The sequence below is a fragment of the Hakea prostrata genome, chromosome 2 (genome assembly GCF_041222555.1).
Source record: "Hakea prostrata isolate BN-2017 chromosome 2, UWA_Hpros_2, whole genome shotgun sequence".
NCBI lineage: Eukaryota > Viridiplantae > Streptophyta > Magnoliopsida > Proteales > Proteaceae > Hakea > Hakea prostrata.
Genome location: NC_142601.1, coordinates 59,999,752 through 60,015,965, shown reverse-complemented (window position 1 = coordinate 60,015,965; position 16,214 = coordinate 59,999,752). Strand labels below are relative to the sequence as shown.

Sequence of the window (16,214 nt, the reverse complement as noted above, 5' to 3'; positions counted from 1 at the left end):
TTTGAAGGGTATGTTTTTGAAATAAAATGCTCTCTAAAATTTTTGTGATGAGATGAAATACAGTGAGAAATCATTTGGTTGTAAATTATATATATAGGAGAAAAATAAAGGAGGTGGACGAAAAAATATCATGTTTGAGGTAAGAGGGTGTTAGTTGAAGAGATATACTTTCGAGAGAACCTGTTAAGTTGGTGCAACATTTCATAGGTAGCTTGATTCAACGAAAATTACACAAGAAGTGATTTGAAAGAGTATGTTTAATGTGAGAAAAAATGTGTTGTTTTGAATGAAAGATATTTTGGTTTTGTGAAAAAAAAATATGAAGTGTTACTTTTATTTAGTTGTATCATATGATAGGTGGAGAGGTTTTTCCCTGTTTTGTACAATGTTCAAACCGGCTTACGTAGATTTAGACTAATCTTTGGGGACATATATGTATTAAATTACAAGTAGATTTGAACTCTTGATCTCCTACCTAGGAGATATTATTGATCTTTGACGGTTAAACGGATATTATAGATACCATTTGACAGGGTCAAACTCACGACGTCTTCATTAAGAAATGTCGGCAACACACATTTCATTTGACCAAGAAGAAGAAAAAAAGCACACACATTTACAAATGGTTGGATCGGAATCTAGTGCACTACTGTGGACCTCAATTTTCCTTAAAATCTGGTAGAAATCAAGGATTTTAGTCTCACTATTCACCATTAGAGCTTTCCTCTGGATCATTATTGTCTTCCATTGGAGTGGATTCTAACCGACATTCACTGACCCACTCTGAGAATCGAAATCTGAATTCCAACTCATAAAAACTAGCTAACGTTGTAGAAAGTTAGAAACCACAGCAGAAGGTTTCTCCATGGTCAGCTCTGACTAAATCTTTTTAGTGCAAAATAATAAGATCTTCGCAAGCGTCGGTGCTAATAAGTAATAGTGGAGAGATGTTGAAATTTTTTCGTAATAAGGTAGGGGAATACTAATCAAGAAGTATCAGATCTGTGTGCTGTGTGTGTGAGAGAGAGAGAGAGAGAGAGAGAGAGAGAGAGAGAGGTAGAGATGTTGGGAGGAACTCGCCGTTCAGGGGCGTGCTTGAGGTGTTTATTGGTGGCATTTGCAGTAGCTTCGGCTCTTTTTGTATCTGGGCCTGCTCTGTATTGGAGGTTTAAGAAGAGTATCAAGTCGGGAAAGGTTTCGCCTAGTTGTAGCCCTTGCATCTGTGACTGCCCTCCTCCTTTGTCTCTCAAAAACATCGCCCCTGGTATGTTTTTCTCTCCTGCTTTTTTTCCCCAAGAATTTATCTTCGTATTGGAGTGAAATTAGGGGTTACCCATTTGAGCTCTGATGTCCTACTTCTTTGCTGGTTGTGGATTCTGCTCTGTAGTTCGAGCTTTTGGTTACCGAAGAGTTATTAGTGACAAGTTCTGTTCAGTTATTTGGCTCTTTCTTTTAAGTTTATTATTGCCGTCTGCGTAACCTTTTTAGTCTGTGATTGTTATCTGAGGTGATAAATTTTATTTTATCTTAACAGCGGATCTCTATCACAAAGAGGCGATTTCTTATTTGATTGGAATGAATTATCGTACTAAAAGAAATGTGAATCTACCGCTATCTTACTCTGTAGATCTGGCCTGTTTACTGAACCACTGAAAGATCTTGTTTTCAAATTTCAATTGGAACCTTTGGTTGAATTTACTGAACTGTCTACTTATCTATTGTGGTTTCTGAGGACCTATGGGTTTAAGTTATGATGCAGTTGAGTGAACTTTTAACTTATTAATGCAAGATTCGATTTTTATAGGAGTGATCCTTTTCTGAATGAACAACTTGAGTTCATTCTAAGGAGGTTATTTACCATCTCTTTCATCTTGGTCAAAAGAGCCAGCTGCAATGAATTCCTCCTTATCGTATTCAAAGTATGCTCTTCAACCAACAGTGTTACATTCTGTTGCAGATAGAGATAGCTCTTATCTGTGCTTATAGATGGATGTATTGTATATACATGGAGACATGTGTGAATTCATTTATTTTATGAAGATAATCAGGATTCATATACATTTGAAACTGGGTTTGCTAGTATTAGTTTACTGGAACAATTTATAATAGGTTGCCTTAGTGGAAATTCTCATTTTTTTAAGTGATAGTTTCATTGCAGTAAAGTTATGGCTTGATTTTCCCTCGTTGGAAGCTTAATCTAGTAAAAGCCACTATATTGGGTGTTTTTAGATTAAGCTGTATGTGATGATGGCTTCAAATAAGTAAATGCAATTTTTTTTCTGGAAATATCCATGGAAAAGAGTAACTTCCCTTGATAATCTTTGTTTATGTTCTGTAATTCTCTACCATGAGCTGGAAGTCTTTGAATTGAACATGAGATTCAATTATTCATTTATAGATTGTCTTTGTTATGTCAACTTATGTACTAATGATTCCCTGTTTCGTTTCTTTTTTTTGACAGGGCTTGTCAATCTTTCTGTCTCAGGTGAGAGCTTTTACTGGAAATTTAGCTCTTTATATTTCTTCCTTGATAATCCTTTATGCTGCCTTTCCAATTGTGGTAGTCATTGAAATTTTAACAGATGTACAAGTTTGAGTCTGTTAATGAAGGGAAACCCTTCCATTCCTCCCCCACCATTTTGTTTTATTTTGTTTTTCACTTCCTGCCTTCCCTTCTATATGAGTTGGCTGTCTTATACTATTTTGATGTCAAATGCATATGATTGAATCTATGTCTATGTTGATGCAATCCTAAAATCTGAAGTTCTTGAACACAAACTTGGGTGTTGATAGGTTCTTTGTATGGGGAAGAATAAGTCAATTGCATGTGCATATAGGTTTCTAAAATATATAGAGTGAAGGATAGTCTGAATGCTACAGATAATTTTAGCATATTAGCCTTCTTTGTGCGCACTGAAAAGAAGTGGAAGAGGGAGAATCGAATGAAGTTTTCTTGCTTTTTCTTTGTAGAATAAAAGCAGTGGGTATAATCTTTCTACATGTGAGTGCTTAGGCCCTTCCTTTTTCCCCGCTTCGCTAATTTCACCTCCTTGTTGTCTTCTTAAATCCGAAGAGCCTGGACTTGGGGGAGTTGGACCCGAGAGAGAATAAACTTTAGAGTTTCCTTTGTGGTCATGATGCAGATCCAGCACTGAATTGATTTATTTTCCTTTGATATCAACTTAGGGTTGATAGATATGGGTGTTGAGCCTTTATTTAATAGGTTTGTGTACCCAAAAGTTTAGTGCCTAAGCCAAGTACGGACACAGTCTAATTAATTGCTTTGATTAATCTAGATTCTGTCTAACTTAAGCTACAGAAAAATAGTCTTTTCCTATGTTTTTATTCCGGTTTTAATTGTCCTAGTATAGCTCAACTAGTTTCTATTTTTAGTTAGAGTTCAGTTAGGAGTTCAAATCCTATTAGAAACTCCAGGCATTGTGTTTAATTAAGCTCCTCCACTCAATGGGAAGCCATCCAACTTTGTAGTTCAAATATTCTCTTTGTGTGTTGCTGCTGCAACTGTATTTGTTCAATTTGGATTGTCCAAGATTTAAGAACTACTCAGCTTTATGGTAAAGTCAAGCCTTAATTCTTGCTAGGGCTGAATTGACAGCCTACAAATTCCATTCATTTCATCTCGAAGCTCTACAAGGCTCCACATCCCAGTATCTAGCAGTGTACACTACACATTCTCCTTCTTATTTCATCATTTTTTTTTGTTGAATTCTCGGACTTCTCAAGAGACGTAGAATTTCAAGGTCATATCTACAGCAATCTTATCGTTAGTTTTGTCCCACACTTAGGGTATATTATAACCCTAAAAGCTTATGACCTTAGGTCCCAATTTGACCCCATTTTGATGACTCAATTTCTAACTATAAATACTTTCTTGAATTTTCGTGCTCCCTAAAGCCTCCAAAACGAAAACCTTCATATTTCTAATCTAACCATCCAAATCCAACCAAAATTGGGGGATCACATCCCTATATGATTATCCACGTTTCCTCCAAGTTCTAACCTTACACCTATGGACCCCAATTTTCCTTCTCAAGGAATTTACTGCATCTCCCATTGGATGGATTAAGTATCCTTGATACCTTAAATATCATTCAAGAATATATGATTTTTAACCACAAAACCCTGATTAAATTTTGTCCCGGAAGCCCAAACCTATCCACCCCATACGAGTTGGTTCTCTTAAAGATCTTGGAAGAATTGACCCTCATTTGATTGAGGCTACATCAGGTCAGAGCACTGAAGTTCTACAATTCTTGTTTTTCTTGGGTAAGAGAATTTATGTAAGGGAAAACATGGAAACTTCGAAGCATCCCCAAACTCTACACAATATCTAGAAAATGCACCCATAAGATAATGATCGTGATGCGAACTGCCCTATATGATAAAGTTCCTTTTTTTCTGACTGATGTATCCTATATACAAGAGTTTAACCACAGCTGATTGTTCATGATACCCATATATTTAGTAAAATAATTTGGCAGAATGGTAAACCTTAAGTTATGATGTTTGAATCAACCATGTTTTCCATTGTGCCAAAACATTGGTATGCCATTGACTTTGCAGATGATGTTGTATCTGAGGAAAGATATAAAGAAATGCAAATAATAATTAGAAGAATGTAAAGTTTCAGATTTCCTTTTTAAGATATTAAACTTTACTATTGGGGATGAATACTCTAGCTTGCTCCAGCCCTGGTGGTTTCAGTGTGTGTTCAACTGTTCGTCCATATTTCACCGCTACATGTCCTTTTTGTTAAGTGTGACAAAACATTTGTGTATTTGATTGCTATATTGTTGAATGAACCAGACTGTGGGAGAAGTGATCCAGATCTCAACAGAGAGTTGGAGAAACCATATGTTGATCTCCTAACAGAAGAACTGAAGCTTCATGAGGCAGTTTCTGAAGAACACATGCACCACATGAACATCACCTTTGGAGAAGCGAGAAGAGTGGCTTCCCAGTATCAAAGAGAAGCTGAGAAGTGCAATGCTGCAACAGAAACATGTGAAGATGCCAGAGAGCAAGTTGAGGCACTGTTAATCAAGGAGAGGAAGCTGACATCCTCGTGGGAGCGACGTGCCCGTCAACTGGGTTGGGCAGGAGAATAGGAGAGAAATGCGTTCATATTTTACTAAAAGAGTTTTGCAATTTCCATGTAATTGAGGAGAATGAATCTTTTCTGCAGCTCCTCTCTCTGTCTTTAAAAGGGTTCCTCCGATCTAGCTGTATTTTAGTCTGTATCAGTTTTTTCAGAAGTAATTATTGTAACATTTTTCTGGTAAAATGCTGGGTATTGCCACCGCCACTGAAATATGTAGATTCTTGGAAGGTTTATTGCATAATGGGTCTGGTGAGGTTGATAACGGTTGTTCTAGTAAATTGCCCTACGAACGCTTGGGCTCGTCACCCTAGCTGTCATCGTATGCTTATTTCTGATCTCAAGAGCTCGCAAAATGGTGAACCATAATCATACAATAAGGAAATGGAAAATCATAAACATACAGGGAGGAAAATTTGCATCACAGCCTCGTTAAAAAAATTAGAAAACACTGCAAAATGAAAATAAACCCAAAGACACTATTCTATTTCCACTATTAAATGATCATCCAGTTACAGCATTTGAAAAGTGCTTGTTCAGTTGGGTGGTGACAGTCAAAAGGGCACCCTTTCCTCCTTTTTAGCTGTAGCTAGAAATCCCATTGACAGTCAGGGTCAATCAAAAAAGTTCCATAAGTTATACTTAGTTTGATTCTTCTATCCTTTCCTAGATTAATACTTTCTAATGGTGTGTGGGCGTTTGTTTAGACACAGATTTACTGCTTCAAACTTTAAACTCATCATATACAATTCAATGCAGATGGGACAAAGAAATAGGTCTTTGCTGAGTGGAAATGGGTTTCACATCTGTGGTCTTGTCTGGACAACATAGATCTTTCCATCCTTGACTACTCCTTCAATGTCTTGTGGAGATCCATACAGCTCCTCAATCGCACTTCCTGTGCGTGCAATGCTTGATAAGATTGACTGGCGAAAGTTACCATCAATGATCAATGGGTCGGAAGAGTAGTCCACCACAATCTTCTCTTCATCATCGATAGGCACACTGTCATAGGAGCTCCCATCATCATCCATTGACAACATAAGAAATTTATATTGGATGTAAAACTCAACAATGCATGCTTAGAACATCCATGCCATGAAAAATGACCAGGCCTACCAAAAATTGACTCAATTTGCTGCAAATACATTGAAGCATCTTTGAAAGTTGACATGTCAATGGCCACATCTTGAACCATAAAAGAGCGGATCAGATGGTAAATGATATTGAATACATGCTATCCTTCGGTGGATATCTGTTTGATGGTATTGTTGTGGTTGTCGACAAAGCAAAGCTCTAGGGTTTGGATTTCACTCTCCACCTTTGCAGTTAATTTTAAATAGTAATTTGTTTTAGGTTCTTCCAAAACGAAAATTTTGACAGGTGACATATATCGCATACAGTGGATGCAATATATGCATGCAGCATGCCACAGCCAAGAGACTCTGCCAAAGTATTCTCTTGTGCAAACATCTCTCCACTAAGGTTTCCCAATATGTAGAGGGAAAAGGTAGTGATACGAATATATCTGCATTTGAACTCTCTTTGTCCTTCTCTAAACTTCTATGCTCTCCACCAGAAGGAAGAACTATTGTGCTCACTGTAAAACAAAGACATTCTTAAATCCTTACCTATCATAGAGGCCAGCACCTGCATAACCTTCGAGGTCTTCGCCATTGGAATCAGATCGAAAAATAACTGATTTCTGCCGTATAAAGAGGCCAATGGGTTTGCTTGGGTAACCCAGTAGCTGAAAATGGAAGAGTACATGATCACAAATTATACACAATTTTACTGCTTAAACATGTATCTTTCTCAAACACTACTCTCTTAATTGTAAATAATCACCTTTGGAGAGTTAAGATCACTTTTCTGACAGGAAAAACTCAAAGCACGACCTGGATAAGCTCCAACTAGAGATTCTCCAAGTCCTTTCACCACCTACGCTTTTTTTTGGGGGGGGGGGGGGGGGGAAGGAAGTACCAAAAAGAGAATAAAGAAATTGAGAAAGAAACGGGGCATTAAAAGAAAGAGCTCAATATGAGGCACAGCTCATACCTCAGCATATATTTCTGACGAGTCTCCAGATGATGGGTTAGTCGTGTGGATGACAAATGCATAATCTGCATTTATTATTTCTTGAACCAGGACTGCCATACAGAGGGCACCATGATCTAGTTTTGCTTTCCTTGTGCTGAAAAATGCTCTCTCATTCCATTTTGAAGCCCAGACCTGGAATATGGAATATGACACAAGTAATACCTTAAAATTTGAGGAAATACATAGACGAGATGAGTAGGTGAATAACATGCTGATAACCTATCCAAAAAAAACATGCTAAACTTGATTATGAGTGAGCTTCACTTAATCATCAAGCTAAATGTCTCATTCATAGATAGTCTTTTGTAAACAGATTGATAGACTACCCAGTACCCAAAGATAATATCAGATAGATTGAGGTAAAAACAGAAATAGATCAGGTTAAAACATGGCAAAGAAAGTATGCTAGCTGCAAATACTGAGACACATACACTCTCCTTCCTACCCAACATTCTTCAGCAAGATGCTCATTTCAAGGTTGGACAAATGCTAGCCAGGTTTGGTCTAACCTGCTCAAACCTGCCTTTATTAATGGACAGATTCTTTTTGACACCATGACATCTTAACTGGGTGGTGAAAAGGTCAACAGATCTTTTGGATGATCAGACTTCAATCCTGGTACTGTCAAGTGTCAACCCGGATCTCCTGCGGGAAGGATTTGGAATGAGGTTCAACAGAATCATAACGGACATTGAAAACACACTCAAAGTAGGAATTGACAAACTTTGACTCAGGAAAGGAGATGAAGTTGCAACCAGTAAAATCTGGGTTGCCAATTGACACTAAGTTTAAGGTACTGAGTGTACTTTCTAATGATTGAGCCTACTATAAGCAAATCCTTTCTTACCATGTCTCCAGTACAGTCATTTTAGGCCAATCCTACCTCATTTAGCTCCATCGAGAACTAAATCTAATCTGTCTTCCTTACTAGTTCATCCATGGTTCTATGCTAGACATGACATACAAGCTTAAGTAGCTCTCATAGAGCATGTATTGATTTGGTGCAACTCTCATTTCAGTTCTAATATAATCATTCCTTACTTTGTCCCTCTTGGCTGCACATCCTGCTCAATGTCCTCATCTCTGTTACACCTATGTTATCTATGTTACTCTTCTTAACTAACATTCTGCCCCGTATGTCATAGCTGGTCTTATTACTACCCATTGAATTTCCCCTCAAGCCTAATAAGCATGCATTTGACCTTTTTTTGGGCAAAAGGGAATCTATTCATTCAACAGTTAGAGACCTAGCTCTAGAAACACAGAACTCTTGGCACCAGATAAGCATGTGTTTGTCACATAACACTCCTGATGTACTTCATGACTCCATCTAAGCTTCTTTAAGGTACCGAGCATGATTTCTAGTGATTGAGCCCTACTATAAGCATATTCTTTCTTTCCACACCTCCAATAGTCATTTAGGCCAACCCTATCTTATTTAGCACCATTGAGAACTAAATATAATCCCTCTTTCTTACTAGTTCATCCATGGGTCTATGTTAGACATGACCATATGAGCTTAAGTGGCTCTGATGAGGACATCAGTGAGCAGTTCTGAGTTTACCGGTGACGCCGACGTAGAGATCATCCCACGACAGCATCTATGTGGATGGATGATGAGTTCGGAGGTTATCGGATTGCTAGGATCCTATGGTTCGATGAGAAACATTGCTCATAAGCCGTTTATCATGTTATTTTCCTTAGTTTTAGTGGGTTGGGTAGTAGTTTACTATTGAAATATTTTAATTTCATGATTGAGTTTTTATGAGCTGGGCCTAGAGTATATTTTGGCCAAATTTTGAATTATTTTGGGTTTGGGTTATTTACAACTTAAGTTGGGGTTATTTTGGGAATTAAACACGTAGGGTTGTGAGGGATCAATTTTTTTATTTAAACCTTGTATGGAATTTGTTTTTGGCAATCAATGAATAAATGAAAGAATTAGAAAAGAAGCTTATGCTACTCTCTCTCTCTCTCCTGCCGGAACTAGCTTTTCCCCCTCTCTCCAGGTAATCTCTCTCTCCTCCTTTCACCCTTGTTTACCACTAGAAAAATTCCCCTTGCTCTCCTCTACAAAGATCTACTCTTTTTTTTTTCTTGAAAATACCTAGTTTCTTTCCTGGAAATCTTCTTCTTCTTCCCCAAACCCCAAGGTTGTTCTGTTTTTCTTGCAGAAAAAAATTATTTGTTTTTTTTTCTTTTTTTCTTCCCTCTTTCCCTTATATGGCAGTCTAGTTTTCTTTTGTTAGTCTCCCTTCCCTTTTCTTTGTTTCTTTTCTTTCTCTCCCTCTCTCTTTCCTAGGATACACCATTACTTCAAAATATTTTTTTCTCCTTTCCTAGGATTCACCACTACTTCAAAATATTTTTCTCTCTTATTTCTATTTCTAAATGCTTTCTAACCCCTGTTTTGCAGCCAGGCTCAGCAGGAAACATTATCTCTCCCTAAATATTTTTCATTTATTCTTTGGCAGTAGTTTTGTTTAAAACAAAAACTTCCTAAGACTCCCTTTACATTGTTAATTGTTGAATTCCTTGTTAGAAATCTGATATTGATTAGGACAACTCTATTTTCTTTAAATTTCTTAATACCCTTGCATTCAATTTAGTGTTATGGTGCCAAGATCCCTATCCCCTTGTTTTCCTACTGATTCTTGTTTGGTTGTGCTTACCAGTAGGACTTATTGTGTTTATTTCTCTACTTTAGCTGTCTTACATGCATGATTAATCAGAATTCAAGTGCTGCAAATTCCTTTCTTTACTATCTGTCAAGAATAGGTGTCTAATTCTAAGAGTCTAGTAGCCCACTTTGTAGGTCCCCTAGTTTCTAGGGTTTCTCCTACATCAATTATGGTATTAGAGCATGGTTTAGAGTGTCAGTACTGCTGGACTTTTAGGTTTTGAGTTGTTAGAATTGCTGGTTTTAGTTTAGGTGTCTTTAGGTCAGACTGTGTATGGTAGTAACCCGAAGTGGAAACGAATATTCCAATATGACTGGTTCATCAAGTGCCCAATTGACCCCTGACCAATTGACTCAACTGCTCCAACAAAATGGAGAGATCTTAAAGGCTATTCAAAGTTTCAAACAACTCAAGAGGAGTTAAATAACCAAAGGGCAGCACAGGCAGCCCAAGCCACCACCATTCAGGCCAAAAAATGTAATGTTCGGACCATTGCAAAACGACTTACAGCCATAGAGGGACAGCAAGAGCAGCATGGACATAATACTCAAGCCAATGGACCAAGGAATGAAAACTACCAAGTGGACCTCCAGAACTTTGACCACCGCTTCGAGGATCTTGATAGAACTGGGGATAATTTCCAAGGTAATGGAAGAGGAAGAGGTAGAGGTCGTGGAGCACGTGGACATCTTGGTCCTATGCATCATGCAACCTATGAGCATGACAATGCTCTTGACACCCATGATAGAGGGTTTGATATTAGGAGGATAGTCAAGGTAGAGGCCCCATCTTATGATGGCCAGATAGATGCGGAAGTCTTACTAGATTGGATTAGACAAATGGACAGGTACTTTGATTTTTATAATATGTCGGAAGAGGTTCGCTTTAGGTTTGCTAAGATTAAGCTTACCGGGGCTGCCCAAGATTTTTGGACAGAATTAGAGTACCAAGAGAACAATCTAGGACTTGAGCCAATGACCACTTGGGTTGAGATGCAAGAAAGGCTTAAAAGGGAGTTCTTACCTATCACCTATAGGCTGAACTTGTTGAATGAAATGAACACCCTAAAGCAAGGGAAATTAACTGTGACTGAGTACATGAACAATTTCAATGAACTTAAGATTAGAAGCTGTACTCATGAGGATGTTGAGCAAACACTTTCTAGATTTATTACTGGACTTAACTTCGATATCCGGTCATGACTTGCACCCCACTTAGTGCGAGATGTCCCTCAAGCCTTTAGAATTGCTCTAAAACTTGAGATGTCCATGAAGACTTTTCCTCAAGAAGAGCTTTCAGCCCGGAGAATCTAGTTTCCGAAGGTCTACCCCTAACACTACCAATTTCCAAAGACCCCCTGTTAATCCATAGCATCCAATTGATAACAAGGGTAAAGGCATTTTGGGAATTCCCCCCATGAAAGCTGGCCAGCTCCAATGTTTCAAATGCCAAGGATTTGGACATGTTTCTAGGGAATGCCCCAATAGAAACCTTTATGTTGGAGGGCAAGACCATGTGGATTTAGATCAGGATGACGATCAGCTGAGTATGAAGACCATAGACTAGATGAGGACATATCTGATAAGGATCTTGTTATGGTATATGGGTCTAAGCTTGGAGTTGTGTTGCATGGTATCACAACCCAAAGATACTGATGACTGGCGACGGACTAATATTTTTATTACCTACACATGCCATCAAGGTAAGAACTGCCGAGTCGCTATGCCATCAAGGTAAGAACTGCCGAGTCGCTATAGATAGTGGTAGCTGCATGAATGTAGTTGCTCAAAGTGCTGTTTCCATAATGGGGCTCAAACTAAAGGCTCACCCCAAACCATACAAGGTTGCTTGGGTCGATCAGTCTACTATCCTCTGTAACCCTTAGGTGTTTAGTTCCCCTACATTTTGCTGGTTATGAGGATAGAGTGTGGTGTGATGTCCTAGAGATGGATGTTGCTCACATCATTCTAGGGAGACCTTGGTTATATGATAAGGATGTCACTACCTATGGAAAATCTAACATATGTATCTTTGAATATAAAGGGAAAAAGATTCGATTGACCCCTAGCACCCCCAAAAAAGTTTAAGGTTGTGGAGCATAAAGGCAGTACTATCAAACAAACTTGCTCTAAAACACTTGGCATACTAAATCAGCAAGAATTTGAAGTTGAGTGTAAAGAATTAGGAGTTGTTTATGCTCTAGTTGCCTCGCAAAGTAATCTAGATACACATCACACATCAGACCAATTTGTTAATGTTCCAAGAAAAGTGCAACCCTTATTAGAGGAGTTTCGGCAGTCATTTCCCGATGACCTACTAGATGAATTACCCCTATGCGTGATGTCCAACATGTAATTGATTTAGTCTCGGGGTCCTCATTGCCAAACTTGCCCCATTATTGCATGAATCCCAAAGAACACGCTGAGTTGAAGCGGCAAGTAGATGAATTGCTTCAAAAGGGATTCATTAGGGAGAGTCTTAGCCCTTGTGCAGTACCTGCCCTACTCACGCCAAAGAAGGATGGTACTTGGCGTATGTGTGTAGATAGTCGAGTCATTAATAAGATCACCATTAAGTATTGGTTTCCCATACCTAGGCTTGATGACATGCTAGATATGATGGCTGGTTCATTAATCTTTTCCAAGATTGATCTTAAGAGCGGGTACCACCAAATTAGGGTTAGACCTGGGGTTGAATGGAAGACGGCCTTTAAGACAAAGGATGGCCTCTTTGAATAGTTAGTTATGCCTATTGGCTTAACTAACGCACCTAGCACGTTTATGAGAATAATGAATCAGGTGCTACAACCATTCAATGGCAAATTTTTAGTGGTTTACTTCGATGACATCCTCATCTATAATAAAACCCCGTCTTCCCACTTAGATCACTTGCGTCAAGTTTTCCAAGTGCTTCAACGAGAAAAGTTGTACGCCAATCTCAAGAAGTGCACATTCATGAGTATCAAGTCATTTTCTTAGGATTTATTGTGTCAGCCCAGGGAGTATCTGCTGATCCTGAGAAAGTGAGAGCCATTGTTGAGTGGCTAGAATCGACTAAGATCCATGAGGTGTGAAGCTTCCATGGCTTAGCCACCTTTTATAGGAGGTTTATCTACCGGTTTAGTACCATTATGTCTCCTATCACAGATTGTATGAAAAAGAAGGAGTTTCAATGGACTAAAAGTGTTGAGAAGGCTTTTAAAGAGATTAAGAAGTTAGTGATTGAGGCTCCAGTCCTGCGCCTTCTAGACTTCTCTAAAGTCTTCGAAGTTAATTGTGACGCATCTGGCATTGGGATAGGTGGTGTTCTTAGTCAAGGACATCCTGTTGCATACTTTAGTGAGAAGCTTAATGAAGCCAAGCAACGCTATTCCACTTATGACAAAGAGTTCTATGCGGTTGTCCAAGCCTTGCGCTATTGGCGCCATTATCTTTTACCGCAATAATTTGTGTTATATTCTGATCATCAGGCCCTAAAATACTTGAGTGCCCAAAAGAAGCTAAATCAGAGGCATGCCAAGTGGGTTGAATTTCTATAAGAGTACACCTTTGTACTCAAACATCGACTTGGTGTTGAAAATATTGCTACTGATGCATTAAGCCGGTTAATATATACCTTCGCCACACAAATGCTACAAGTCGGGCCAATGTGCTACTTCAAACAATGAGTGTTGAGGTTATAGGATTTGAGCGAATCAAGGGCCAATACCCCACTTGCCCTGATTTTAGTGAGGTATTCACTTCTCTCAGTGGAGATCCTCTTATTAGCCGCTTAGATTACCTTTTGAGAGATGGTTTCCTTTTTAAAGGAACCAAACTATGCATTCCCAGGACCTCACTTCGAGATTTCTTGACCTGGGAATTGCATGCTGGGGGAGTTGTTGATCACTTTGGTCGAGATAAGACGATTAGCCTAGTAGAGGACCGATTTTACTGGCCAGGACTCAAAAGAGATGTTGCTAGGGTAGTGAGTCAATGTAAAACATGTCAGACTGCTAAGCAACAGAAACAGAACACAAGGTTGTATACTCCCTCGCCTGTACCACATGCTCCGTGGTAAGACCTTAGTATGGACTTTGTGCTTGGCCTTCCTAGGACTTTCAGAGGTCATGATTCTGTATTTGTGGTAGTAGACCATTTCTTAAAGATGGCTCATTTCATTCCCTGTTCTAAGACATATGATGCATCAATTGTGGCTAAACTCTTCTTCCATGAGGTCGTCAAGTACCATGGGTTGCCTAATACCATAGTGTCCGATAGGGATGTTAAGTTCACTAGTCACTTTTGGCGGACTTTATGGAGAATGATGGGAACCAAACTCCATTTCTCTTCTGCATTTCACCGACAAACCGATGGTCAAACTGAGGTTGTTAATAGAAGTCTAGGGAACTTGTTGTGTTGCCTTATAGGAGAGTACCTTACCAGTTGGGATCGGGTCCTTACCTAAGCCGAGTTTGCCTATAATAGCTTTGAGAACCGAACCACTGGTCTATCACCTTTTGAGGTTTGTCTAGGATACCAGCCCAAGGCTCCTATAGACCTTATTCCAACTGTGTTCAGCTCTAGGACTTCCCCATCAGCCGAGTCTTTTGCGCAGCACATATCTAATTTACATGCAAGTATAAGACAACGAATAGCACTGAGTAATGATCAATATAAGTCCAAAGCTGATGTGCATCAACGACTGCAAGAGTTTCAAGAAGGAGATATGGTGATGGTTAGGATTAGACCGCAGCATTTCACTAAAGGTAAAGCGAGCAAGCTACATGCTCGTAGTGCAGGATCATTCGAGATTCTAAAGAAAATAGGAGCTAATGCCTATGTTCTTAATCTACCAACTAACATGGGGATCAGCAATATTTTCAATGTGGAGGACCTTGTCCCCTTCCATGGCACTCCTACTACTGCATCTTTCTATCCAGATGACCTTGACACCCTTCCCTTTGTTTTTGATGATCCTACTGGTAAGACCCCTTCACTCCCTACTACTTCAGTACCACCTATGCCTAAATTTCACAACAGAGTTGAGACAGTTGAAGAGACCCTTGATGAGAGAGTTATAACTACAGAAGAGGGAGGTTACAGAGAATTCCTAGTTAAGTGGTGGGGACATCCTGAGATCAACAACACTTGGATCACGATGGCGGAGCTACAACGACTTGACCCAGACATGCTAGAGTACTACTAGAGCCTTTATTTACCGGAGGTGAATTCTTCAAAGTCGGGGAGAGTTGATGAGGACATCAGTGAGCAGTTCCGAGTTTACTGGCGACGCCGATGTAGATGATCATCCCACGACAGTATCTATGTGGATGGATGATGAGTTCGGAGGTTATCGGATTGCTAGGATCCTATGGTTCGATGAGAAACACTGCTCATAAGCAGTTTGTCATGTTTTTTTCCTTAGTCTTAGTGGGTTGGGTGGTAGTTTATTATTGAAATATTTTAATTTAATGTTTGAGTCTTTATGAGGCTGGGCTTAGAGTCTATTTTGGCCCAATTTTGAATTATTTTGGGTTAGGGTTATATTTACAACTTAAGTTGGGGTTATTTTGGGAATTAAACACGTAGGGTTGTGAGGGATCAATTTTTTAATTTAAACCTTGTTTGGAATTTGTTTTTGGCAATCAATGAATGAATGAAAGAATTAGAAAAGAAGCTCACGCTGCTCTCTCTCTTGGCGGAACTAGCTTTCCCCCTCTCTCCAGATAATCTCTCTCTCCTCCTTTCACCCTTGTTTCCCACTAGAAAAATTCCCCTTGCTCTGCTCTACAAAGATCTACTCTTTTTTTTCTTGAAAAATACCTAGTTTCTTTCCTGGAAATCTTCTTCTTCTTCCCCAAACCCCACAGTTGTTCTGTTTTTCTTGCAGAATTTTTTTTTCTTCCCTCTTTCCCTTATACGGCGTCTAGTTTTCGTTTTGTTAGTCTCCCTTCCCTTCTCTTTGCTTCTTTTCTTTCTCTCCCTCTCTCTTATCACCTACTCTCTTTCCTAGGATACACCATTACTTCAAAATATTTTTTTTTCTCCTTTCGTAGGATTCACCACTACTTCAAAATATTTTTTCTTTCTCTTATTTTTGTTTCTAAATGCTTTCTAACCCCTGTTTTGCAGCCAGGATCAGCAAGTAACATTATCTCTCATTAAATATTTCTCATTTATTCTTTGGCAGTAGTTTTGTTTAAAACAAAAACTTCCTAAGACTCCCTTTACATTGTTAATTGTTGAATTCCTTGTTAGAAATCTGATATTGATTATGACAACTCTATTTTCTTTAAATTTCTTAATACCCTTGCATTCAATTTAGTGTTATGG

At 38.9% G+C, this 16,214-nt stretch overlaps 2 protein-coding genes across 6 annotated transcripts in view; one reads left to right on the top strand and one right to left on the bottom strand.

Moving 5' to 3' along the window:
- The first annotated feature begins 703 nt into the window (after positions 1–703).
- Positions 704–5,349, top strand: LOC149025363 (uncharacterized). Its single transcript, XM_089145589.1, has 3 exons — positions 704–1,264; positions 2,462–2,485; positions 4,828–5,349. Exons 1-3 carry the CDS (start codon positions 1,063–1,065, stop codon positions 5,127–5,129), a joined length of 528 nt encoding a protein of 175 aa, XP_089001715.1. The 5' UTR covers positions 704–1,062; the 3' UTR covers positions 5,130–5,349.
- A 242-nt stretch (positions 5,350–5,591) lies between these two features.
- The window catches only part of LOC149025362 (alpha-glucan water dikinase, chloroplastic-like), a 37,461-nt gene continuing 26,838 nt past the window's right edge, over positions 5,592–16,214 (bottom strand). For 2 of the 5 annotated variants that reach the window (XM_089145585.1, XM_089145584.1), the window contains 4 exons: positions 7,178–7,351; positions 6,968–7,060; positions 6,751–6,869; positions 5,593–6,124 (listed from right to left, as the gene is read on the bottom strand). In XM_089145585.1, coding sequence (XP_089001711.1) covers positions 5,920–6,124; positions 6,751–6,869; positions 6,968–7,060; positions 7,178–7,351 — 591 coding nt within the window. In that variant the 3' untranslated portion in view covers positions 5,593–5,919. Of the gene's footprint in view, positions 6,125–6,750; positions 6,870–6,967; positions 7,061–7,177; positions 7,352–16,214 lie in introns of those variants that run through there. The other 3 variants (XM_089145586.1, XM_089145588.1, XR_016171724.1) reach the window with 3 other exon arrangements.